Source organism: Cataglyphis hispanica, chromosome 13 (assembly GCF_021464435.1).
Source record: "Cataglyphis hispanica isolate Lineage 1 chromosome 13, ULB_Chis1_1.0, whole genome shotgun sequence".
Classification (NCBI taxonomy): Eukaryota; Metazoa; Arthropoda; class Insecta; order Hymenoptera; family Formicidae; genus Cataglyphis; species Cataglyphis hispanica.
In genome coordinates, this window is record NC_065966.1 from 2,668,350 (window position 1) to 2,696,157 (window position 27,808).

Here is a 27,808-nt window from a genome sequence, read left to right on the forward strand (position 1 = left end):
TGCTATCTCGAGGATGCTCTCCTCTTCTTCCCCCTTCTTCGAGTTTCCATCATTCACCCTCTCTGCTACTTCTACCGGTTCTTGATGCAACGTCCCATTTCGTGTCGTATCTCACCCGATCCATGTCGGCCGTGCACGATTAACCCCTTATCATATCTCCTTGTATACTTTGTAGCAACATTTTTGAAAAATGATGTCTTCTAAATGGAAGTTATGGATAGAACAAACAGATAAAGAGGGAGTAAATAAAGAAGAATAAAGAATAATATCTTTTTAAATAATTTATTGTACATTTTATTTACGATTTTTGGTTTGAGCCCAGTGAGCGTAGTACAATCTATTATTTTCTCTGAAAATTTTCTCTTTCGTTTTAACTAATTTTTGAAAATATTGTTAAAACGGAATTTATATTGCATATAAATATGCATTCTGTATTTTTTAATTATACTTATTATATTTTGATATGTCATTTTGTATAAATAAACTAAAAATTATCGAATACACGGGAAATAACAGATGCATTTTGTATATAAAATGTAATTGAGATATCTAATATCCGCGTTTTCTCTTATATAAATTAAATTCATGGGGTTATAATTAAAATTCAGTACTTGCATTTAATTAGTGAGCTTTATATGCCAATAATTAAATTTTTTTTCTATAATATATAATATTTAAATAACATACATATTTATTAATCATAGAATTACTAGTTATTTTCTCTGATAATGACATCATTCTGTATCTCGATTACGAAATGCTATTTTTTCATACAATTTTATTTTTATTATTTGACCAACCAATTTCAATATTCGAATTAATCATCAATTCTATACGAGAATAAAATCTCTTTGCTTCATTGAAATTTTAAAAATTTTATTATCTTTATATCGCTTTTATATCTTCTTTGTAAGCTCTTATTTTTGTTTAATTATAATACTTTGCACTTAATTATAATATTTTATAGCAAAAATTATTATTCTCTTAAAGTTTATATCTTTAAAGTTAGTTCTTACATAAGAATGTTATACAATTCGCTTTTTGATCTACAATGCATAAGAATTTAATTTTAAACTGGCATTGTAATATGACATTTTGAAACGTAAGGAAGTCTCTATAAAATATCCATGAAATATTGTGCAATATCGACGATGTATTCGCAAGAATGAAGCATATTATATCTCTTTGAATTTCGATGATCTTTAGCCCGTTCTCTTCTTCTTATTTCTTCTTATCTTTATATATCTTTTCATTGCTTTCGTATTCCATGTGCTGTTTAATCCAATACAATCCTATCCAATTAGTTAAATTGTCCTACTGTGTTACGATAGCAATATAACGAGAAATTGTTATAGCTTGTTATGGAAAATATGTATAACCGTATCCACGTGTCACGTGAATGCTTTTCCGGCTGTTACATATAGCAACGTTCCAATTTCCATTCTCAACTCTATTATTCGCGAATCACGCGTCATTCCATTTAATGATATACCCGCAAATCACCTTTCGTAGGTTAGTTAGTTAAACAATGTTAGTTGTTTAAATGTATGTAACTTGTTGGACATCTTTTTTTAACTATAACTACACATAATATTTAAAATTTATTAAATAATATAAAAAAATTCATGAGACATATTATTTAACTTTGTGACGTGTTTTTAAAAAAAGATATATGAAAGCGCATCTCCCGTTTATTAAAAATATGCCTTTTTATGAAAGCTGCGTAATCGGAGCATTTTGACACACGATGTGATGACAGATTGATAATTGATTCTGAATTAAGATTCATTTTCAGTCATGCATTAAAGATGAATTTGCAATAGGAAAAATCTGTTTCTCTAGCAAATTTGTGTTATACTTCCTCTCGACATTCGTAACGATCGTTTACCTTACTCGGGTAGATCATCGGTATCATGATGATGCACGTTTGTCAGAATCAGGTTACCATCTGCATGCATCGCGTTACTTCATGCTGTATTTCGTCCAATCCATGGCAGACTCGTCCTCCATGCCGAAAGTTTCGGTCGCGGGATCTACGAGACTCGGGACGGACGGGGGTGCGTTATATTTCCCGAGGGCCAAGTCGATGAGGGAGAAACTGCACTCGGGAAACATGGCGGCGCAGTCCTTGCCCTCGTGGCCGGCTTTATGTGCTTGAGTGTACGTGCGATGCTCGTCGGGTTCGAAGGAGAACACCCTCTTTAAGGGTAGTCTGTAATGTAATGGATGATTTTTAGATCGCGAATCGTACGTTGCGTGACGATGATCGAATTGCGCGTCGAAGAGTCGTGGAAAATCGATGAGATGGGAGAGACTCGATTTTCATCTTCCATGTATCGTTCGCCGAGAGAGAGATATTACGACCGAAATATTTTTCAAGCAGAAGGGGAAGAATACACACACACACACACACTCTCTCTCTCTCTCTCTCTCTCTTTCTCTCTGTCTTTCTCAGGAAGCAACCCTCCATAAAGGTCCCTAACATTTTGCGAATTGCGCATTCTTGGCCGAGATGATGAGTAGGTTGCTCGTAATGGTCGGTTACGGAATAATCGGGGAGGCGCTTCTCCGAGATCCGTCAGACAGAAAGAGCTATTTTAAATCGCACGCGAGTCGAGTCACGTTTTTAATTCGTCGTCATTTTTGCGTTGCGGAAAAGAGAGAGTCGTAATCTTATGTTTTGTGTTCTGTACCTTCATTTAGAAAGGATAAAAAAGTAAATTGGCATATAAAATTTCTAAGAGAAGTTTTTCCTCATTACATTAAGAAAAATCAGATAGAAAATGAAAAATTTAATTAAGAAATTTTTATAGGTATATAATCCATTCATGTCATTCATTTAGTGAATCGCAATACGTATAGAAGCATCTGGTTTTTTCATTGCAAAAATATATTTTTTATAAAAGCTCTCGTATCATTATCAAGATTCTATTTGGAGCGCTTTTCTATTTAGAGCGCTTCAATATAAGTGGGTCAAGTAATAACGAATTACAATCAAAACAAAAATGTCCAGGCATTAAGCTTTCGCGTAAACCGATTAAAAGTGAAGGTGAGGTTTTTTTTGCAACAAGAGAATGAATAGCTATCACACAAAACTACAAAATTATATTGATCATTTTTAATTTCTTCCGCTGCATTTGTTTTTTTCTCTCTTTCTCCTCTCTCTTCTGAATCACATTATTTTGAAATCTTGCGGCAATTAATATTTATCAATTTTTAAATTAAAGTAAATGTAAAAGAAAGGAACCTCGAAAAATAGAACGTCAATTCACGACTCTTCGAGATTTGCCAAATCCTTTCATCTCATTTGAGAATCTTACGAGAATGATATCCGCATCATTTCTTCTATCAAGGTGTTTCCTCTCGGCATTAATCGCTGAGATGCTTCGCAAAGTGCGCGTAGAATGCATGTTCTGCCATCGAAGCCCATCCTGAAAAATAAGAGATAATGAGATGTAAAAGATATATTCTGTAAAGAAAGCATGTTTGCAAGGTATGACAACATATTTTTTTATCGCTGCTTTTTTATGGAAGAGAGAAAAGATAAAATCTTCCATTGAATTTCATCCTGATTTGCCGAAGTGCACTTTTTCGTTCTTTTTGCGCGTTGTCGCGCAGATCAGGATAACAATTTTTCTGACTTATCACTGCCACTTTGTGTTCAAGGAAACCTTAGGGAAAATGCGCTGAATGACAGCAGTTATCAGATTTCCCTGTTGACCTTCAAAGACAGACAAGAAAGAACGATATTTTAAAGGATACATATTTCTTTAGACAATCGATAAATTCTGTTTTGAAAAGAAAATCAAAAGATTTTTAAAAACACAAAAATGCCCCAAATACAGCTACATATTTAATTGCTTAGTGATTCAATTAATTTTCTATTCTATTTTATTTCAACAAACTTCTAGTTTTTTTTCTGTAATAATTTTATAATTATTTTATGTTTTCACGATTAATTTTTTATTATAATATATATTTATTCTTGCAAAATAAAAATTGTATTATATTTGCTGTAATTTTAAATCCTGAAAGATAAGTTAAATTATAAAAATTTAGAATTTCCTTTCTCTTTAAGATAACGGGTCATTCATTTTACACGCAATTGACGAACCCGACTACATCAGCAATCTCGAATAAACGTCTACCATTTATTTCCGAGGGTTTTTTTTTTTTTACGAACAGAGGACTTTAACAAAATACATTTCGAAGAAATGAGATAGAATTAATACTGCAGGTCCAACGTAGACATTTCAATGTACCATTTTATCCCACTCATTCTTTCAAATAAATGAGATCCAGTTAACTTATTAGTCGTTTGTATATTGCCAATTTACGGTTATTTCAAATGTAATCCTTCAATCTATCTTACCGACAAGCTTAAATACAATTTACTTTACATTTCTACATTTTCTAAAATAGCAGTTTGTTATAAAAAATATCGTACTGATTATAGAATCTGAATCTTTTATATATATCATAAATTATCATAGTTTTTGCCGCTAATGCTTCTCTTGTTGCATTAAACATCAAACAAATTATTCTACATATCGTTTCGGAATGACAAACAAACGCTCAGCATTGAAACAGGTCGCATTTTCGGATAGCTGCTTCATAAGCCTTCTCATAATCCGACGTTGTAAGAATTTTAGTTAGGTATTCTTGCTAGATCCTTGGAGTAAGAACGCCCAAGGGCTACAGCCGTGGCCTTATTTTGACTCGAAACGCTACCGACGAAAATAATCGGAGGCTCTCTGACTGGCGGAGAGTATAAATCTGGTTATGGCCCGGGTCGCGGAAGAGAGAGAGAGAGAGAGAGAGAGAGAGAGAGAGAGAGAGGGAGAGGGAGAAACTATTTTCCCATGGTCGTTGGCCCGAGAAACGGATAAATGGTCTGCTGGAGACTCGTTCAGAAACAACCCTCCCGCTCGGACCGCGGCTGTGGAAACCACCCTCTGATTCATGCCATCCTGAAACCGCGCCACCACCGCCAATCCCTTATAAACCAGCGGCGACGTTGCCTCTGTCGTTCTCTCCCACGTACACATACATACACATAGAAATGCGCGTCATCCTTACGTTCTATAGCGACTGCTTTAAGACGTCGGGTAAACCACCACCACTTTAGCATCTTCTCGGCGAAGGAGTGAATGATTTCATGCGGATATTAGCCGCAATATTCTAACGCTCGCCTCGTTATCCCGGCTGCGATAAAGTGAAGTAAACGACGCTGCTAAATGTCGTTCGATAAACGTCCTTAAAAGCATCGCGAGAGATGCAATAAACGCGTTTCCGACAATTATGCAGGCACACACAAATGGCCCTTCTTTGATCGCTTTACAACGTTAGTCGCAAAGTTATTCGCCTTGTAAGCATTATAAATAATGCATAAAAAAATTATTTACTTAATAATATACGCTTTTTTTAAATAGAGTTGTTTTTTTTTTTTATTTAGAAAATATTGCACAGATTTATGAAGAAAAGAAAGTATCGAGTTGTATTTTCTCTAAGAAAAAATCTTGAACTGATATTCGCTTAATTATGTGCAACAAAGCATTGTGCATGTTTTAAAGAAATAGTTGATGCTTCAGAATGCTACATCTAATTATTTTATAAAAATATCTCTAAATAAATACTTCAAATAAATATTATGAATAATTGTATACAAAGACAAATTGATTTCATCTTTTGCTATCAGCGAGGATGAAAGACGATGGCCAAAGATTGATCCCGATATAAACGATCCTCGGACCATATCCATGGTCTCATCCGTAATAAAGATATCTGTCATTCTGTCGCGCGTTATTCAAAGCCTTTCAGTGCCAATGTACCGTAATAAGTTCGTATAAAGATGCGCCAGCACGTTACATTCCCGTAATATTATCCCGTAAATTCGCGCGTTACGATGTAGATAAAAGCATTGATAAAATTGTCATGGATTTTCTGATAGATCCTTTTTAATTTGTTCTTATGCTTTTGATTTTTATTTGTAATTTTCGTTTGAATCGGTTTGCACCTTTTTTGGATCTTATAATTATTAATTTTATAATTTTTTTTCTAGCATTTGACGTAAAATGATTGAGATCGAGATGAGAGAGATCGAGATATATCGATAAAAGAGTCATCACAGAGATATCATGATATCAAGACTTTCGATATCATGTCACGCATATCACATATTGCGGTGACTGGGATTAGCAGACTCGGTATAAAATGTAATTTAAATCCCCGGTCAAATAATGAAAATTAATTGGCTAAATCCTGTATAATAAGCACGTCACAGGTCCGTTTCAGAGTATAATACGGTTTGACAAATTGTAAGCCCACGTGACGTGACAATAAGCTCGTGTCTTTAGCTTCGACCGATGTGCGGTCGAAGAGTTTGGTCTCGTCGAGCGTCATTATTGCAATATATCGGCTTTTCCGGTTAATGCGGCTGATATGTCGGAATACATCGCGATAGATGACACGGAAGAAACTGTATGTACTTCGACGTGTCTCCGTCGTAAAGAGGCAAGACGGCCGTTCGATCGTGCCAGAGCCACTAAAGCCGCCGTTCTATTTTATTATCGAGCGTGTCTCTCGTCTCGTGAAAATTTGTCGCTCTCCCGCTCTCTTTTCTCAAAGATGCTCTAAAATCTAGGTTAATATATTTACTCAATTTTAATGGATGGCGACATTGAAATTTATCGTCTTCATCGCTCGCGAATGCGGATGTTATTGTTATCAGGGACGGCAATAATTAGATTGTTATGTAAATCCTCGAGCATCTATTTTAAAATTTTATCACATACAAATTTGATTAATTTGCCAATTAATTTTTAATACTTTAATATAAAATTCTTATCTGAGAAATGCAAACGCTGCAATTTGATTCAAAAGTATTTAATTACAAATATTTAATTGTCATAAAATTATATATAATCTTTTTTATTTTAAATATTAAAAAATAAATCTATTTACATATACATATTTTAACATTCTTTTTTTGTAATAATATTTTTCTCAACGCAAATATAATATAATTTTTAACAATTTCAATTGCGATGATCGCGTTTATGAAATTTTTTTCATTGATTAAAAAATTGTATACTCACGCATTCATGATAACCTCTAGTTTGTTGTAAAGCTCCCTTCGGTGCCTCCTTTGCAAATAATAGTACTCCGACTTGCGGTACTTCTTTCCGCCGGGCGCGAAATGTGTCCTGACATCGTTATTCCATCCTGAATATTTCAGAGGGCCGTTCCTATTAGCGAGTGCAGTGGAACCGTAACGGTCGTGCTTGTTGCCACTTTTAAGTTTATCGTTCCTTAGCTGCAGGAATGGCTCCAGGGCGGGTTTGCTCTCGTTAGGCAGGTCGTAGGAGATACCCCAGTTAAGACCCTCCGTGAAAATGTTGTCAGGGGTCAGGGTGTGTACCGTCAGACAAAGAGCGATCTGCGTAGAAGTGCGCGTTATGTTTGTGACTCGCCATTTCTTTTTACCTTTGCACCTTGGGCATGATTTTCTCGTTATCTTATCATTAACACAGAATATTACTGCTTACTTTCCGCGGCACGAATCTCTTGCGATGAATAAATTATGACGTACATATTTATATTATTATATAAAGTATTATATAATCTGTAAAGCAGTATTGCAAAATTAGCAAGGATTGTATCTGCGATTAGAAATCTTATTTGACAAAAGATATCTGATGGAAAATAGATGACGGACAAGTGTCTTGAATTCCTTGAAATTTTTTACAGTTATTAAATTTATTAAATTTAATTAAATTATTAAATTTTGTTTGTTGATAGTGAAAATAATGTGTTAGGTCTCGTATAACTTATAATAAATAATATTAAAGTATAATAATTCCGCCGCGTAACTTAATTAGTAAGTGCATTTAATCAATAAGTAATTAATGATCAATTAATTAGCTTGCGAGCGGTGCCTTTTATAATCAGGTATTAAATTAATTCATGCATCCATTGAATTTACATTTAAATTAACAAATTTGTACTATAAAAATCTATTGTTAAAGTCAACAGAAAAATATAATGACATTTGACGCTATGAATAATAATTTTGTTTCGAATTACAAGAGGAAATAATCGAGATTATTTACATAAAAAATATTATACAAATATTGTACGATTTATACTGTACTTACGGAAAATGTAGAACCTTCGGGAAAAACGATGTAACGTCGTTTTCTTGAGAGAATTGATTTATCGTTCGCTTCATACTCGGACAATACCAAGCAGAACATTAAAAACATTAGATACGTGGCGTTATAATTCATTGTGCTATTCTGTAAAAAGTATATTTTACGTAATCGATTCAACTAATGAAAGAGATGGCGCATTTTTAAGTAAATTCATCGACAAAATTTCGAGTTTTTGGAAAAACTCCAAAACTTGAAAAATATTATAATATTTTTATGTAATGAAATTTATATTAATTAACAATTCTCGTTTTTCGACATAAGTATACATGCTCGATTTTTATTGTGCATGTGAAGCGCAAAACACATATTTCCTATTTCTAGTTAAATGTAGGAATCGGGATTAAAAACAGTTGCGTTTGTTACCTGTGCAAGTTTGACATTGGCACAGCTGACGTTCGCTATTTTCGTCGCTATTTGAAACGCTCAAAGGTGATGTTCCGCGTTTGAAACTTTCGTAAAAACCGGACCTCTAATTTCGTCGTGTCAACGAAGCGCTCTTTGAAGCGGAATGAAATTATTTCATTGTCATCGTGGAGCGCAACATGGCGAAAGCGAGGGCGCAAGATCGAAGGGTTAGATGGAGAGGAAAAGGGGGCTCGTGGCGGGCGAAAACTTCTTCCAGCGCGAACTTGTAAAGGAATTACCCAACTTTCCGGAGAGCAAATCTTGGTATAATCCGTTGAGAAATTGTTCGACGACTTTCCTGAAATAAAAGCAGCCCATGAGCGACGCCGGTAATGCCGCCTTTTTGCGATCGCGAGGAGCGAACTGCCGTAAACCATCGGGGTTCTCTTTCTCGTTCTTTCTCTCTTTCTCTTTCTCTTGTGATTCGGGCTGGTGACTCCGAGCGGGCGTTAGCGATCGGTCGGGAGGATTAGACAGGAAGTTGGAATTGTACGAGGAAATAATCTTGGGATAAATAATCCGGTCGGCCACGCTCCAATGGCTGGATTTATCGCGAGTTTGCAGATATTTAAGAGCCGGCTCGCGTGGAATTTTAACTCTGGTTTCTCGCGTCAGCTGATCCGGAATTAAACATCAAATGTCCTCTACGTTTCTCGTGCGCGAAATCGTTTGCTCTTTTAGCTCCCTTAATTTTAAGATATTGAGAGAAACAAAAAAGATATATTAACAGAAATATCGATATAATAAAAATTATAAAAATTATGAAAATTGTGAAAAGATTGGTTCGAAAAATATCGACTGTCCTTTGCGATCGGAAAAGGAGGTGTGCGCGTGCGTTTTATCTTGCGGATGCAAGATTAATTTTTCATTCCGCGACGTGAATGCTGCGCTAGTGATTGCCATTCTTCCTCGATGTTAACCCGGAAAACTTCGGAATTGCCGGCATTAGTTTCTTTCTTCTCTTGGCGGGGAATATGGCGTATACTGCAGGATGGCTCAAGATGCGCGTGTGTATATATACGAGTAGAAGCGAATTGTACATTCTCACGTGATTATACATCGATCACCGTCCTTGTGTTTCCGGCCACGAATCCCATAGATCCTGCAGCAGGACGTTATCCGCTTTTCCTTTCACGTTTGAGGGAATTTCGTTCACCCGCGTAACGACAGGCGGGATATTGTCGCATTCCTCTGCCGCGAACTTTTCATTCCGCCGAAACGGGATGTCAATTCCCGTGTTCTCGAAAAGACGTCAAGTTAAATCAAGAAATCAATAAAATAGAAAATAGTCGTGTCTATCGACGAGGATGAATGTGAGAATTTACGATTGAAGTGTATTTTTTTTTTAAATACTGCAAAATTTATAAAAGATTTAAAAAATTTATTGTGTGCGATAGAGTAAAATAATTTTTTTTTTTTTTTGATAAATGCATAACTAACAAGATAAATACGTGCACACTGCGCAATTTATTTTTTACCTTACTCTCTCGACGTATGTATCGTTCATATGGTTCGTATATTTCATTAATTAATATTATAACTTTTGTCAGTTCCGACTCTGGCTAACGCGTAATTGGAATCTTATTATTTGAACGCAGATATTATAATCAATGTCAAACGTTGCACGCTCAAGTTGCAAACCACCTTCAGCAGCCAATTAATTTGCAACGGTACGAGGGATTATTAATGTATTCCCGGATATAGCGTAGAATGTTGCGAAATTTGTTACGTCACGGGGAGAGTCGATACTCTCTCCTGGAGCAACTATTTATGTACATTCGAAGCGCGTAGGTTCGTTAACTGACGTTAACGAATACACGTTAACGAATATACGTCAATAATTTTCCACATAATATAATGTAACGCAAACTTTCGATAACATGTATAATAATTATATTATATATGCGCGCATACATAACGTCACGCGAAATACAGTTTATTATTAATTCTGATAAATCGGGGCAAAGAGTAGTGTGATTGACGTTTTGCGGTTTTGCACGAGGCTGCCAATCAGAGCCATATAATTCGCCGGAGCGAGATATCGAAAAATATACGAAGGACTTGGTCTGCCCCCGCAAATTGCGATCCGCCGACTCGTTTCGTCGATATACCATAACAGGATACTCCGTATTCGATGAAAACCAATATAATCGATTGGTCCGTCGGTATCGTCAAGTCTCTTCGACCGCCCTCGCCATATCGCCGATGAAACAAGTTTGATTAGATGTAGCAGACACGTTCGTAGCTTGGAATTCGATAAAAATCTATTTCGATGAACGAGAAACAAGTTGACCACCTCTTCCGTCCTTGATCCCAAGTTTATTACGGATATGTGACGCGCAAAATGAAAAATGTATCGGCACATTGTTGTACGAGTTTTAACTTTAACACGTGCGCGTTCTTTAAATTGCATAATTATATCGTTTAACAGGGAGATTTAATATTGTAACCCGGCTCGGTCAACAAAACGGGCGCAATGAATTTATAAAACGATGGAATTTCGACGAGCTCTTGTTCGAGCAGAGCATCGCAAAAATTATAATTACCCATATTGTAATAGATTAAGGGATATAATGGATTTTAATGATGTTTGTAGAGGAGATAATTACTTTGCACACAGGTGTGTGTGTGTGTATCGAATAGACGAATGATGGAATTTGTAATCTCCTCGCGTTTATAATCCTTAACATGTAGATCAAGTTGTCTTTCATACAGACATTTAATCGGTAGATAATTAATTATCCCGATTATTCCCCGATATCCGCATCGATCCTGGATATCCGTTTGAGGATATAACCGCCGGATATCCCTGATATTATCGATATGTACTAACGGTCGTCGTCTGTCGAAAATATCAAAAATGACATGCGAGATTCGCAAATTCCACGGACATTGCTGACATAATCCGCTACGGCAGGAAATTGCCCGACTCGTGGTCCCTGAGGTGTGTCGAGCGAGGACTGGCCAAATATTTTCGTATAACGTCAGGCAGAACTTTCCGCGGAAGATCGAGCCCTCGCGTTAAGAATAACTCCCGTAATTCACTTCGGCGAGCTCTTTAGGAAGTAGGAAATTAGTTTGTCGTGAAAAAGTGACACTCGGGAAAAGGAGAATGATCGATCGGTGACGGGTGATGCCTTCGCCCTTCGCGAAACACAATGTGTTACACGATGTGCGTTCTGGACGTCTAATAATGTACGTCTAATAATTTTCTGGCAATTTTTTTGTTTCGATGACTAAATCTCTTTGATCGAGTATTCGATTCTCTCTTGAAATATCGGCATAAAATCTGATGGAAAACAGCAACAACGCCCGTGTGCGTGTGTTTGTTCTTAAATACATCAATCCGCTAATAATATCCGCCGTAACGTTAACGCGCGCGGTTCGCTACCTCGTAAATAGATTATGATTAATCAGTTTGTCGAACAGTTTGCCGGCTGTATTGAATTTGCCGAAGCCAAAGAATATCCCGGCATGAAATTAACAAAGAGAGTGCATTATCGCGAAAACTACATAAAAGCGAAGTTGTACCGTTTAATCTCCCGCGTGACAAGAGATGAGTAATCGGCTTGAAGAAGCAGAGGAGACTTCGTATTATCGACATTTCTGACAAACTTTCTTTTTTATCGTCATTTATTCGCCTTTCTTCCGTCGAATATTGAAAATGTCGCTATTTTCCGTTGAAACAAAATAATATCGCGCCGCTTGTATCGTATGGATTCAATAAATGTGAATAAAGATTGTTTTGATAAATATAAAAAGTAATGGTATGCAATGTATTGAACGGTTAAATGCGTGTATCATTTTTTTTTAATTAATTTTGTCGTTATTACAGTATTGATATATAATACAATCTATTATATTTACGAGATATATTTCGCATTTACACGAAAATTTACACGCTTTGTAAATAAAGTTTTGGAAAATAGCAGGCGGAAACGACTCGTACGTGTTAAATATCAGCATGTAAATTCGCGAGATAGTCCCATAGATAGCCCCAGCTCGATTGTACGCGAGTTTGATCACCGGCCGAGCAATTATCCCGGCCAATCTCCGGGATCTCTCCGTGTGTCCCGCGAAAACGAAAATGGAATTGAAACGAGCTGTTTTATTATCGTACCGCCGATGTGTCAAATCGCGAGCGTCGAATAATCCCGGTGCTCTCACCTGTCTCACTTATTTGAATCTCCTGCGATCGTCCACGAGGGTTGCCAGGTGAATAATCTCCCGTTTCGGCCTGGACCGACCGTTATTATTGCAGTTAGGTGTGAGCGCGGAGCATTGTCGAATTCATTAACGTCCAGCCGCGCTCGCTCGTACTTCCGTTCTCCTCGGCTTTATTTAGCTGAACGATTAACGGCTCAAGAGCCGAACACTGCCCGACACGTTGCTGGGCGTGAACGTAAAATACCGCTCCACTATTAGTGCGATTAACGTTTCCGTCCGTATTATATGTGTGCGTGTGTCGAGTGCGTCTCTCTCCTGTGTCTGCACACGACACACGCACGCGCTCTTGTATCATGTGGTTGTGCTTATAATTTAAGAGCATTTATCATCGCGCACTGCAATTTTGCCGATTATCATTATCCACGCGGCGAATTATGAGAGTGGCTGGTTTGAAAAACTTCATTTTTTGAGAAAGCAATGTTTACCGTTGAATAAACCGTAAAACAGATATTATCGATAGTTTGAGAATTCTAAATAAATTAAAAGATTATCTTATGAGAAATGTCACTTATTGAGGGTAAGAATAACAAATGTTATTAAATTATGAATTGAAAGAGGAATATTAACTAAAATTAATTTAAAGATAAAAAATATGTGTATATTTCTATAATTGGTCTAAACTGGATAGGATTAAATATAAACGTAGATAAAGTTTTTTTTATTTTTATCATGCTTGCGTCTAACAAATTAGCCTCGCTAGATTAAGTTCACGTATGAACTAACAAGAGTCATATGTAATTTTAACTTGTTGGTTGTGCGTCAGAGAAACATACGAAAATTGTTAGACTGATTAAACCGGTATGTCGAAATAAAAATTTATTTATCTATGAGGCAAAAGTTTTATAAATTCGGCGCGACTGTAACATGCATTTGAAATATTAATAAAGCCGACGGTATAAAAGTTGAGGATTATAATTTCAAATATGTGAAGCCAATAGCTAATTTTCTACTATTTTATATACGTGGCTATGGTTTAATATCAAATACCATTTACTTCATTACACCAGTGTAATGCTAAATATGCTTCATGTATGTGATTCAGATTTTGCGATTGAAATCGCTCGTTTTCTCGAAAATATGACTTTTATTACGAGAAAATGATAAATTTTAAAAATTGGTGTATTTTTTTAGGAATTTATTTCCAATGAAAATTATACAATTAAACAATGATCTAATAATAATTTCGGTAGGTATCAAATTAAAGTTTAAAAAATGCTTGAATTAAATTGCTTGTTATTTGTAATTTTGTTTTTTTTTTATATTTTTATATATTATAACATCTTTTAAGATATGCAGATTTTAGATGTATGATTTATTCGATAAAATAATATTGAAAATATCACAGATTTTTCCGCCTAGAAAACACGCCAATTAAATATAAAATTTTTTAATAAATTACATTATAAAGTGCTTAGAGTTAGATTGCCTAGACTTTAATTTTATTACTAGTCTAACTTTTAAACCGGCACAATTATTTATTTTCTGTATATAAATTATATAACAATAATTTCAGTAGTGAAAATGGACAGGGATAGACAATCTCACAATCATTTTTTGTTCGATATGCAATATCATAACAGTCATGATTATTAGTATCCTCGAAATTTCTGAAATAAATATTTTTAAACTTTTAATTTGAAATATCATTATATTACACAAATTTTTATGAAAGCAATATAATATATAAAATATATATTAAAATATTATATATTAAAATATTTGTAGAAAGTATTAATTTATCGCAATAAAAATGTTGGAAATGCGCTTACCTTAAAATAATTCGTATGGCATCTTCGATAATTGAAAATCCCGGGGGACTTAACAGTGTTTCCGCCTCACAAATCGCACGAAGAATACATAATCGTCCAGGCAAGTTTTGACTAAAATAGATAACGGCAAATATTAAGCTTTAAATATAGTCAAAATATGAATAAAATTTTTCAATAACCAGCTATAATTATATTTGATAGAAAATATATACTTATACATATTTAATGCACATTTGATAAAATTAATATTTTAACATTTATCGAAAAATTATAACTGATTTCCTTCCCCTTACGTTCTTTAATGTACATGTATGTCTTAATATATAAAATCATAAATTTATATTATCAAAAGAATATTTCTTTTTACATTAAATAATTTGCTTCGAATATTTAAAATCTTTTATATTTTGATTCTGATATTTTTTATGTATTTTCTAAAAATTTTGCTTTATATATATTTATTAATCATTTAATTTTTTTTACCTGTTTAATGCCAATTCAAGATTGGCATAAAGTTCGCGTCTATGTCGTCGTTTTAATTTAGATGGTCTTTTGATCGCAGTTTTCCTCAAATCTTCCCGACTAGGTATAGGCCATATCATATCGAATTCCAGATCGAGATTCCAGTTGCTAGGCTCCATAATCTGAATAGCCTTTAGCAAGCTCAAGGTTACCTAAATGAACAATTCCACGTATATAAAATTACTGTTTAACTAATAAAATGTCTTTAATTTTTTTTTAATTCAAGGTTATATAATTAAATTGATACAATAAAAATTAATAAAAATTTTCTTATTTTAAATTGATATACACGTTTATAAAAACTTATCAAACTAATGAAATACTTTTACTACTATTTTGATGAGTAAAATATAATCGCTGATAGAAGCGAGAAAATACGTGTTTCATACTTTGCACGTTCACTACTGATAAACTTAATTCAATAATATTTTTCGATTTATGGTATAAAACGTGCTCATCTTCGGAATGATTGGTCGTAAAAGCGCGGTTTTCGCATAAAATGAGAAAACGCCCGTCTAACTGATTCCTATCGATCTCTTTCGATCTTGGTGGAGCGAGTAGTGTGTGACGTTCTCGTAAAAGTAACGAAAGGCGGACCCTCCGCTGACCGTCTGACTCACCACGAAGGCGCTCCCCTTCGGAAAAGCGAGCTCCCGTCTACGTCTAGGTAAAGTCTCCCCTGATCTTTGACCAGCGGCACTTAAGTCGGCGTCATTACGGTGACACACCGCCTCCCGCAGGAGCGACAACGAGTCCGGGATCTCGGCGAGGATCAGGACGAGCCACGGGGCTCTCATTTCTCGGAATTACCGAGCGGGCGAGGCAAAATCGGTCCACCTTTCGTTGCTCGGGAGATCTCCCGGGAGGTTCACGGGACGGAGAAAATTTTCAGAAAACCCGGAAACATCCTTCGCGGTTACGTCGACATATTACACTTGCATTTTGCGCGCACGGGAAGCGACTCGCCGCTGGGACGACGATATGGGAAAGAGTCTCCGCGCTCGCTGTTTGCACCGCGAATTATCACGTGTCTGACTTGGAACGACGAGAGACAATCTAATTGCTCGGACGAATATTTAAACGTACATTTATATAGCCGCATTATTGCGGTTTCGTTCAAGGTAGATAGATTATTACGAGATTGAAAAGGCTGCAATTATTTCTGTTGCAATTATTTTGTGGACAAAAAATTATTCCTTTAAAAGTAATGTACTAATCAAGTATGAAATTTTTTGTACATTTCAGTCATATGTACGAAATTTCATGTAAGGGACTACTTCTGCGGTTGTGATAAAGTATGCGCTTCTATCTCATACATGGACTCGCACATACGTTCTCTGGTATATTTTATGTCGCGGCAAGATACCTTTTCAGTGGCAAGACAGAATAAATTTTAGTTTTTGTCTAGTTTTAATATTTCAGCACATGCAACGCTGATATACGTGAAAATTTCAATATAAATGAGAATATCTTCTAAATTTGAAATAAGACAGTTAATGTATAAAGAAAAAAAAAAACACGTAAAAGAAATTTAAATTAAAATAAACCTAACACAGACAATAGCATAGCAAATACGTCTTTATAATCTTTGCAAACTTTTTCGTGATTTATTTATTTATTGAATCGTCAAATTGGCGCTTATTTTCATGCGTTTTTTCGTATTCAATGAACACGACCAAGAAAGCTCATTAATTCTCTCGGGTTTCTCGTAGGCCATTAAAGTCTGACAAGCTGTTCCCCATATTGCGGAGTCCTCTGGCTTTTCCATGCTAATCTTGAAAAATCTCACCGAAAGCTCGGCCGGTTCTTTATGAGAGCTTCATCGGCTCTTTATTTTTCCTCCCCTTCCCCTTCTCGTCGCAGTCTTCTATCCACCGCGAGAGCCTTTAAATTTCGTAAATCTCACAAAATATATTCAAGAACGGGCTGCCTGTTTTATCCAATCCCGAGGATTCGAGTGCTTTCTGACCATCTTCGCAGCTTCCATCTGCGAGGTAATTTCATTTTGGGCTTTCGGATCTTTTTGATTCCCCCTTCTTTTCTCCCCTCTTTCTTCTCCCTACTTAAGCCCATTCTTTATTTCCTTTTCTCGACGACACTGCCAGTTCCATTCTGCCACCCTTACCGAGAAAACCGCGTGATTTATCTAACGCTTAAAATCGAGTGATTTTTTTCTCTCACTTTCGAGAGAACGATTCTTCGAAATCTTTAGTTAATCGCGCGCAATTGCTACAGAAATGCAAGGGAAAAAAAAAAAAATTGCCAACGTAATCAGCGCAGTAATCTCTATATTTCGCAATGTACTTTCAAGATTCTCGATTCTCCTCGATTCTCATTACGGTAAATACTTGGAGCATCTATTAGATCCGTTACGAAACGCGCCCCATAGTTGGCAACACGCTTATCCGGTTGCGGGTCGACTATTTCCTTGAAACGCAATGTTACCCCAAAGTCCATTTTCCACGAACATTTTGGTCGCTATTAAGGAAACCGGCGGACGCAGATTCATCTGTGTAGCTTGCAATAATAGGTCGTGTATAGAATAATACACCGCATTTCTCTCTCTCTCTCTCTCTCTCTCGCTGACATTTCCGCATATTCTAAGACATCGTAATGCATCGCGTGTTGCATGTCGCATGTACGAAATTACGCTCTGTTTGCACGTACAGATGGTAAGCTAACGTAATACAATTCCCCTCCTGAGAACGTCAGCCGGTAGTCGAGTTTACATCACATATAATTAGAGCGGAGTCGTCGTCGATTCGCGCGCAAATCACGCGATCTCCGAAGCTATATTCTCTCGCAATATTGGAATTGACATCGCGATGGAATTTATCCGAAAACTTCTCGCGAAATCTTCTGATGCGCATGAAGATATATATGGGAGTATTAATTTTTTGCTAAAAAAGAGAAATGTTCTCTTCGAATTATTTAAAGAAGTTGCAATTTAAAAGGACATCCGAGATATTTAGAGAAAGTGACTTTTTTCCAATTAATTTTTATTGTAAAACTCTTTTGAAGACGTGCGTCGAATTAATCGAAGAATAAGATTTTATTATCTGGTGCATCGGTGGAAAAGAATAGTCTTTCCGAGAATAATTAAATTAGAATTGTATTAAATTATTCGCAATTATTAAAAAGTGAATAGACTTTAATGCGAGGTACACAGTATATTTATACTTTATCAAAAGACTCTTCTCTTTCTCTCACTCTCACTACGAAAGATCAGGTCTTTGAAAGTTCTGTTGTAATCCGAGCAATTTCATAGTTACGAGGAAATTCCAAGAATGACATTTACTGCATAATATGAATTGTTGACGTCATTGTTGTCAACATTGCTGTCGATCTCATCACATACTGATGGTTAATATTATTCGCTTTTATGCCACGATATTTCGTCTTTTTTTTTTTCACGATTTAAAAACCGCGCAGTTACTATTCAAAGCGACACGATCTTTCAAGCTCAGAGCAAAGAGTATCTTACTTTGCACACTGCATAGAAAGAGAGGTGGGTTTATGTCTAAACTAATTCATGACATATGTCACGCGAAACTTACGACGATCCGAGTACTTTTAAAATGCACTTTAGAATGTATATGAAGCTCTGTTACGTATAAAGTAGACACGACAAATGTGAGATATGTATTGTATATAAATGTAATAAATTTTTTATTATAATATATTATACATGGGTACAACTAATTCTATTTAAACATTTCTGTCAAACAATGAAATAGTAAATAGTTTTAGTTCTACAATTATGTTAAAAAAAACAAACTTGCATATATTTAAAAATTCAATATAAGAAATGATTGTTTTAATTTAAAAAGTGCTATACTTGTATTATAATTAATTTAAAAACTTAAGATGAAGCACAATTAATAACATCTATTATTCCATCTATCTGTGAATACCAAGTTTCCTGAAAATCTTAATCTAAATCTGATAATCTTTGGTATTATATACAGTTCGAGCACTTCGTTAATCTGATTACAACGAAGAAAAGATAGAAGAGAAAGAGAGAGAGAGAGAGAGAGAGAATTCTGCGTGATAGCTGCTCATTCCGTGATTGTGTAAGAGATGATCACGCTGATTGCGGCACTTTAGAAGACATCTGGACACTTGGCGTGCATTTCATCGCAATTCTCACCCAAGTGGTAAGTTCGTTCGTATTCGGTCATCGGATCGATGTCGTAGTGTCCTCCAGGCAAACTGCAATCATTAAACCCGTCACCTTTCGACCCGATATTAATTCGAGATATATTTTTTTTTTTTAATTTTGAAACAAGAAATTTAATTCAATTACTGATATTAATATAAATATCAAAGAACTTGATTTAATTATTAATATTAATGAGACGTTTCTTTACGTGAACGTAGCGTGCAGGATCTCCTCGATAAAGCTCCCATTCCCTACGTCTTCGCGTTTACGCTCGGCTGCTTTGCAGATCGCCTTGAGAACGCAGGCCTTGCCGTCCTTCTCCTGGCTTCGCGATGAGAAACACAGGATGAGATTACCGGGTCGAAGATTCGGCGAAGAGCGGTGTAATTCGGTGGTCGTTTGTCATTATCATCCTCGTTATCGTTGTCGGTCTCGCCCCGAGAGTCGGCGGTCTATTCATTAAGTTCGCGATAATACCGCGCGTTGATATTGCCGTGCACGAAACGTTTCACTGTAAACCCGGGGGTTACAATGAGCCCTCATTCCCTTCCCTTCCCTCCCCCCACCCTCCCTTCTCCGCACAGTATGCTAAACAACCGCGCGCCGTCGTTTCGCGTCTGCCTTCCTCTCTCGCCGCCTCTACCCTCGCTGAGCAAGCACTGGCAATTAGGCTATGGCTCGGCGCAATTAGAATTAGAGTAACCGTCTCACCCAGGATTAATCCCGCTGCTCGACTCTTAACCGAAACTTTAGTATACGCGCGGTTGTAGATCGGTAGAACGTATATATGACTCGATCAAGAGGATTGCGAATACCCAGACAGTTTGCGAGGAAGGAGGGATGATTTATCCGCACCAAAAGGGGATTTTACCCCAGCGTGTTAGTGCGATCGACGAGCCGGAATCTCTTGGAGCTTCCTTTTAATGTCCCGTTATTTGAGTAATAAATCCTTTCGCGAGTTTTTTAATCCATTAACATTCACATGCTAAGATAGTCGAGTTTGTCGGGAATGCAACGCGAATCTTTATCAAACGCTTAAATATTAATGGAGAATTCGTTGCGGTAATTTTAAGGAAATGTCAAAAAGATCCATTAGGATTCCGTCAATCTAGACAAGAGGACAGGGACAATGCGCTTAATTTTCTTTTTTCAGATCCTTCGTACTCGCGTACCATTTTGTCAACGGTAATCTTCGGCCGTCCGCATGTGACGTATGAAATACAATCCCTCGGGTAATCAAAATTAATAACGGTCGTTTTTATTCCCGCGGATTACTCGACGAGGACGTCTTAAGACGACGGAATCGCGCTCTCTAAGCCGTGGCTGACTGACTGGTTGGTTGGTTGGATGCTGGGGATGGTCGTCCACGAAACCGCATCGCCGAGGCGACGCTCGGAATAAAGTATCGCAAGTACGCGGGCATCGTTCATCCGAGTAATGCCGTGCAATTTTTTCACGTGAGCTGAGCGCGCGTCAAACGGCGACAGCCCCATATATTTTCCCCGCGGCGTATGCGTTTCGCAAGCGATTACGGCGATTCTCGCGTTATCCCTTCGTGTTTCGCGTCGCGAGAACGTCGGCTAGTTTCTGGAACTTTTAGCGCCGGGATTTATCCGATTTTGTGGAACGTCATCGCTGCAACGCGCTGCAATTATATCGAAAATCCGATTTAATCGGAGATTACATTAAAATACCCGTTCTCTCGCACATAATTGTTCACTGTTTTTGCGGCGCGAAAGCAAGTGCTTCTCCAACGGCTTTCTATATAATTGCTTTCACTCCGATTCTCCCCAAAAAAACAAATTGCTCTCACCTGATGAAACGTCCGCGTTTCCAACAATCGTTCTCCGCGACGATATTGTTTGACGGATTTGTAACGTCACATGGTAAGAAGACAGATTAAACTGATGACTTTTTTTTTTTTCAAAGTATTATTCCTAGCACGTTCAAGGAATAATTCGGCGAACGAGACGAAAAGAAACCATTTATCGACTCCGAGCACGTTTTTGTCGCGTGAACAAGCATAGAACTTTCACGGTGGCATTGAGTGAGGTAGCTTCTCTTAATCCGCCCGCGAGCGCGCATTGTGTGCGTCGTTTCTTAAATTATCGTCATAGGTAGAGAGGGTTCGAAAGCATTTCTCTGCCGCAACCATCGGGCCGTGAAATTCTTTCGTCGCGCGTGTTTCGCCACGGCCGGTGTGTTATCCGGATTTCCTGGATAATCTTATTACGGTCACGCTCGCGTGCGCGGTCGAGCTTTACGAGAGTTTCACGTTTTCATGCGAGCGCATGAGACGCGGCTAGCTGTCGAACAGGGAACGTCGATTACGTCGGGGGGGGGAGGGGAGGGGGAGAGCGCATACTAGGCGAATATCATCTAAATATTCTTAAATTTCTGTCTTTATAATAATTTTCTCGCACGACTCCGGATCGCTCCTAAAACGAGAAACTGTTCTTCGTTCTTGGAAAAATGGAAATATTTTCTCAATGTTAAGATGAGAAAGGCGGCTCTTCCTCCATATATAATAAGTTCACTTTTATTTTCCTTTGCATTGGAAGACAACAAACTTTTTACTCGCCGAAGTAGAAAAAATCTCACTCTAAGTCACCCTTCACGCGCTTTGTCAATAAAATTACCATTTCTCCATCGACGGACTTTTCATCGAAGAGAAGAATAAATCTGATCAGCAGAGAAAAACGAAACGGAGCCAGACGCAAAATGCAATGCAACGATGGAATATTCGATTTTCCCGATGGATGACGAAATGTCGCGTAATCGTGCAGTCGTGATCTCGATTTTTCTGTCGTATATTAAAAATAACGTGACACTTTTACGTTATTATTAATTTATGTGATTTTGTCCGTCCATAAAGTCTGTAATATTATATTGTAATGTGTATAGAATGAGAGAGAAAGAGAATGGTCTTTAGCTCTCTCTCTCTCTCTCTCTCTCTCTCTCTCTCTCTCTCTCTCTCTCTCCTTCTTTCCTCGTCTGTCTTCCTTACTCACGTTCTTAGCATTAGCTCCACTTTACGATATAATTCTCTTCTGCTTCGACGATGATAAACCTCGGCTGGCTTCCTGTATGGCACGGTATTTCTATAGGGTAATTCCCACGCCAGCCCGGCGGTGACACCGATGACGAACATTCCTCGGGGCTTCGAATACGTGCCCATGGTTAGGCAGTAGACGAGCTACGTAATACAGTGAGCAAATAAAGGAGAAACGAGAAGGTAAATACGGAGATTAATTTTTATTAAACCAAGGGAAGAATAAAAATAATGTATATATTAAAAAAAAAAAAAATTTAATTTAAAAAGATGAGAGAAAGAGAAATAGATCACTAGTGCTGATTAATTAAAACTTACTTTCTAAGTAATTAATTTATTATTCGATATAATTCAGTGTATACTGAACGCGGCGTGTATTCATCAAATTAATTATTTACTTGTAAACGTTATTCAGATTAATATTTCTGCCTTTTATATAGTTTGCTATTACTTGCGAAGGTTGCTGCGCTTATTAGAGTCTTTTAAAACGTTATGTATAAAGCAAGTTCCGTTTCATTTAGCATATGAAACTTTCCTAGCTAAACTATATCGAAAATTTATGTTGCGCCATGGTATACTTCGCACAAGGCGAAGCCCTTTGCACCGGCTCGCGTATCGACCTGCCTCGCGCGTTCCGTCAAAACAAAAACACGAGAAGATTATGATTTCATTTTAATAACGGACTCCGAATCCAAAGCGAGTGTGAACAGGTGCATTTACGCTCGCCCTAACATTTCTCAAGTTTATGCATCGCAAATTCGCGGACTTGACGCGAGAAGAGGCGACCGTAATTGCCATTTTAGCGAGAACGCGCTCCTCTCTTTGTAATATATGTATGTAAAATGAAAGTTCATCTTACTTGAACGTTGCTGCCTTGAGGAAATATTAGATAATTAATGCCAGCTTCTCTCTCGGACCTCACAAGCGAGTTGTTTGGGAATGTCGTCGAGTTTGTCGGTCCTCCGAAACGAGGCACGAGAATACCGAGTAAAACGAGGTGTCGGAAACGATTGATCAGCATTGCGGTGCGCAAATTTCATGTTCCATCGAACGGAGCTAAAGTCCTAATCCTAACTGATAGAATAACGCTTGAACGGGTGAGCGCGCTGAGCAGCGAATACTCGAGAGTGAACGCTAACTACATTCGCGTGTGTCGAAAAGCAACGGTACTCCGGGGCAGTTATCTTAACGATGAGCTAAGCGAGGAATAATTTGACTTTTTATTCTTGTTTTGTCTTTTGAAGAAAATACAGAAAAAATTTATAAAAATTTATGTAAAAAGATATTAATTATCCGGCAATTATTATTGCATTTTTTTTCTAAATTTTTATTTGCACAATATAATAATATGACCATGTAATTAGTAATGAGGCATTCCAAGAACAATTATTAAAATAAAATTTTAATTATTTATCGATTACATTAAAATAAAGCATGAGCCGATTAAACATTAATTTGATTCAAATTAATATCAAAATGTACAGGTGCTTTTTATAAATACAATAATTTATTACTTCAGAAAGTCGTTAATTCGTCAGAATAACCTCGTACAATTTACTCACATAACAATTATTTCATATTTCCGCAGATTACATATATATTATGGATTTCGGACACAAAATTATATCAGCGATCCTCCTGCGTTTTTAAGTTGCGCGGTAAACGATCCTGCAATAATTTGATTATCATTGGAATAAATTTCCGGTTAAAATAACTAGGACACGACTAAACCGGGCGCACGGTACATATTATCGAATCAGACTCGTGCCAGTAATCTAATTTAAGCCAAATATTACATGCATCGCAAAATTATATTTAGCGCGACGCAACAAAAGCGGAATACGCGCGTGAATGTAATAATAATAATAATGTCGGAATACCGAGTAGAAGAACGAAATTTTACATCGAAGCGGAAAATATCCAGCCTGCAATTTTTATGACGATAACAATAATTTTTCAGTTGCTTAAAATATGTATTACATCGCGGATAAAATTTTGTTGTTAATAAATGAGCGTGCAATTACTATGTACAATAAAAAGAATTATCAAACAAATGTGATATTATTTATATTCGCGACTGGCTCTTCTGTCGCTCGCGACAGATTAAATACTGACATATTTAAATGCAAAGATGTTTGCCGAGCAGCTTCTGCGATTGAATATCGATTAGACGTTTGTTATAATAACATGGAGATGTATTTGGCATATTTTATTCGTATTAAAAAAGGAAAAAGAAAAAAAAGGAAAATTAACCGCGAGATTCGGAGCGTTCCATCGGAGCACTCTACAGAAATGAACCATAAATCGACGAGAGCCGAGCGACCGTTTTATTAATGCAAAACGTCGTGAAATTATTCGAAACCGTGCCAAAATGAATTACACGTTGCGGAAGTAATGTAATGACCGATATAGAATATTCATAGCGCGAGAGTCTCGCGTGAAACTTTCTGAATTTAACCCCGCAATAGTCATTGATGTTGAATAATCGTTTGTCGTCGTGATCCATCAACACACACGCTCATAAAAAATGCGAAAATGCTATATTATCGTTAAAAATTGTGTAAATCTCGAAATATTCACATATTCGATTGATCAAGCAAATACAACGTTCGCGATAAAATATTATCAGAAATTTAAAAAAAGAAGACGCGCAAACGGATTGTCACCCATTCATTAAATTATTAGCTTTATATGCACATATATTATATGCTACATGTTAATACATATAGCAACCAATGTAGGGCGGCTCGTGGCAAGATAATGATATTAACATATACTTAATTAGTATATGTTGAATTAAAATATAATGTATGAATATTTAACATTACGTAATTAGATTTTACTCGATTAACGGGTTGCGTAAACTCATCTCTATTTTAATGCAAATATATCTTCTCTCTCGAAAATGACGTTTTGAAGAAAAAAAAAAAGAAAAAAAACAAACGGTAAAATTGCTCTCTAGTCTCGGCGATATTTGAAAAGTTTGAAATGACAATAAAACCAACTATGCGATAGGTCCACGCGTTTTATCAGTAATCGAAGACCGATATTCGGAATAACACACACGTAGCCAGGGCAAATGTCAGGAAAAATTGTCCAGTCGCCAGAAAAACTTCACCAAGGTTTCGACGACAAGTCGGTCACCATCAGATGTGCGATCGTCATGTCGGCCAATGTGTATGCAAACTACAGTTTGTGGCACGGTTTCCGAAGCAAAATCGGTCGCAAAGTCAATATAATTTCAAAATTCCATGTCATAAATGGAATACGGACACTTGGGATATAGCATCTTGCAGTTTCCGCTCGTTTCGTAAGCGTGATCGTAAGCGCGGTCTTCCGAACGTTCGAATCTGCCGCCGTCTATAGGTAATCTGTGAATTACAACAGAATTATTGCTGTAATAATATTTTCTATATTTAATCCTTTGTAGGAATAAAGCATTTATCAAGTTGTGCTTGTTTCTTAATTAAGATAAAAGATAAATGTGCTGTAGAACTCTAAGGATAGTATTTCGCAAAAAGAAGCAGAAAAGAAAGAAAAAATTAATATAATTATTTAATATAAAAATAATTTATGAAAATAAAGTCGCGATTGCACTTACGTGAAAATTGCATGAAGAAGTTCTTGAACGAAGGAGCCTGTACCTACTTGAGAGGGATCTCGTTGGCTCGCTTCGCAGAGTGCTCTCATCACGCAGGATCTACCGTCAAGGCCGGTGCTGCCGATAAAGTTTAATTTGAAAGCGTTGGTTGGCATAAACTTTGACGACGGCTCGGCTTGCCCCGCGCGAAAATAATTATGCTCGAAATGATTTTGTTTTTAATTACAGTTAAAAATAATTGCAATCACAACTTACAGCGCGCGAACCGCGTATAATAGAGATTAACATTATCGGAATTACGTTTTCTAGTTTTCTCTTTCATTTTAATAAATTGTCATAAAATAAAAAGCCGCGTTTACATAACGATTAATTCATTGCGTTAAATTCTTCCCGATAAATTTAAGAGTCGATCTAGACGTAGACAAGACGCGCATCCATTTCTCAACTTCTTACACGATTTTTCCATGTTTCAAATCGTTTCGGACAAGTATTCTTGACCATAGTGTTACTTCTCGTCAGGCCGAATGCGTATTGAAAGATTGGCAAAGCCGGTTTTCGAAAAACGCCAAATAACACGACACTCACGATTGTAGAAAAGCCTCCATTTTCGGATATACGACGCTACGGCTTCTACGGTGAAGCAAATTCGATATCTTTGAGTCGACCTTATTCGGAAGTTCCCAGGCTAAGGCAGCTGTCAGTCCCAGCACCAAATCACCATCTCGGCCGTACGCTCCGATAGTCAGACAATACACTAACTGGAAAATACACGGAACATTCACGCGCAAATTTAGTTTTCCACGTAAATTTCGCAGACTGCAGAAAGCTCGAGAGCGCGGTGAGGTACTTTACTTTTCTACTTTATCCGTGTACCGAAATTTAAGAGAGGGAAAGAGGCAATAAAATCACGCTATGGAAAGTATACAAAACGTTTGCCAAGTACTTGGCAAAATTTATATGGCTTGATTTTCTACAATTCTATGCGTACGATATAATTTGATTTAAAATAATATCGCTTATTCTTTCTCACAATTGTATTAAATTCTAAGTAGAAAGATACTCTCCTGGATATTAAATCTAATTTTTTTAAATTGTGCTTGTGTGGTTATATTATTTCGCAAAAGTTTTATACATGTAAAAAGTTCTATAAATTACAAGTGAAAAAATTCTTGAATTTAAAAAAACAAAATATAAATTTTAAGGATGTTCTTTTTAAAGTATTATTTAAATAAATTTACCTGAAAGTTACTACCCTGTGGAAAAATCAAGTACCTCTTAGGCCGCGATAAGATTCTAGGCGCGATATCGATCTCTGTTGTGTTCTCATCAATGATCGTCGAACTGGTGCAAAGAATCAAACAATTCAAGTATCCTATAAGAAAAGAAAACCGGTAGTCTGACATATCCATCGTACGTCAGAACGTTTTTTTCGTATTATGTGTATCCCCTGCCTGCAAGAAGTAGGCTAGTTTATACTTAAAATTACAAAAGGTTTCGTAAAAAGAGCTCCGGGAGTTGATTAATAAAATTCATTTTTATATATAATTATTATTATAAATTTGCACACAATATCTTGGAAAAAAAGGAAACAAGTTCTCGAGTAGATAGATCGAGCTCTTTTAATGTACGTTAATTAATAACAAAACTCACAGAGCGACACACAACAAAATCACATGACATAAGTAGGCGATATCTGATAAATTCGTTTCGTCATCGATCAGCGGTTTGTCACGAGGTAGTCATCGTTACACTAACCGGCCGTGACCGGCAGTGGACGATGAGTGCAAAGATTTGGCAAAGTAATTTTCGCTAACGGTAATGACGATTATTGGAAGTTTCTTTGCATTTTAACGGCTC

At 36.6% G+C, this 27,808-nt stretch overlaps 5 protein-coding genes across 7 annotated transcripts in view; 1 reads left to right on the forward strand and 4 right to left on the reverse strand.

Moving 5' to 3' along the window:
• The window catches only part of LOC126853918 (phospholipid-transporting ATPase IF-like), a 179,181-nt gene that overhangs the window by 33,738 nt on the left and 117,635 nt on the right, over nt 1-27,808 (forward strand). The window lies entirely within an intron of this gene.
• On the reverse strand, nt 338-12,831 carry LOC126853971 (uncharacterized). 2 transcript variants are annotated; one of them, XM_050600275.1, is made up of 6 exons: nt 12,786-12,831; nt 8,577-8,916; nt 8,157-8,297; nt 7,098-7,438; nt 3,321-3,431; nt 338-2,212 (listed from the first exon to the last, which is right to left on the reverse strand). In XM_050600275.1, the coding sequence occupies exons 3-6, from the start codon at nt 8,286-8,288 to the stop codon at nt 1,963-1,965; spliced, it is 834 nt and encodes a 277-aa protein (XP_050456232.1). In that variant the 5' UTR covers nt 8,289-8,297; nt 8,577-8,916; nt 12,786-12,831; the 3' UTR covers nt 338-1,962. The 2 variants fall into 2 exon arrangements, with proteins under 2 accessions (XP_050456232.1, XP_050456233.1); XM_050600276.1 differs by lacking the exon at nt 8,577-8,916 and having other exon boundaries at nt 12,786-12,809.
• On the reverse strand, nt 14,023-16,097 carry LOC126853983 (uncharacterized). The gene is made up of 4 exons (XM_050600293.1): nt 15,757-16,097; nt 15,098-15,288; nt 14,615-14,725; nt 14,023-14,452 (listed from the first exon to the last, which is right to left on the reverse strand). The coding sequence occupies exons 1-4, from the start codon at nt 15,931-15,933 to the stop codon at nt 14,317-14,319; spliced, it is 615 nt and encodes a 204-aa protein (XP_050456250.1). The 5' UTR covers nt 15,934-16,097; the 3' UTR covers nt 14,023-14,316.
• On the reverse strand, nt 18,974-23,424 carry LOC126853991 (uncharacterized). The gene is made up of 4 exons (XM_050600301.1): nt 23,210-23,424; nt 22,310-22,494; nt 19,507-19,623; nt 18,974-19,348 (listed from the first exon to the last, which is right to left on the reverse strand). The coding sequence occupies exons 1-4, from the start codon at nt 23,369-23,371 to the stop codon at nt 19,240-19,242; spliced, it is 573 nt and encodes a 190-aa protein (XP_050456258.1). The 5' UTR covers nt 23,372-23,424; the 3' UTR covers nt 18,974-19,239.
• LOC126853985 (uncharacterized) lies at nt 23,841-27,722 on the reverse strand. The gene is made up of 5 exons (XM_050600295.1): nt 27,602-27,722; nt 27,190-27,402; nt 26,537-26,709; nt 25,952-26,068; nt 23,841-25,721 (listed from the first exon to the last, which is right to left on the reverse strand). The coding sequence occupies exons 2-5, from the start codon at nt 27,358-27,360 to the stop codon at nt 25,592-25,594; spliced, it is 591 nt and encodes a 196-aa protein (XP_050456252.1). The 5' UTR covers nt 27,361-27,402; nt 27,602-27,722; the 3' UTR covers nt 23,841-25,591.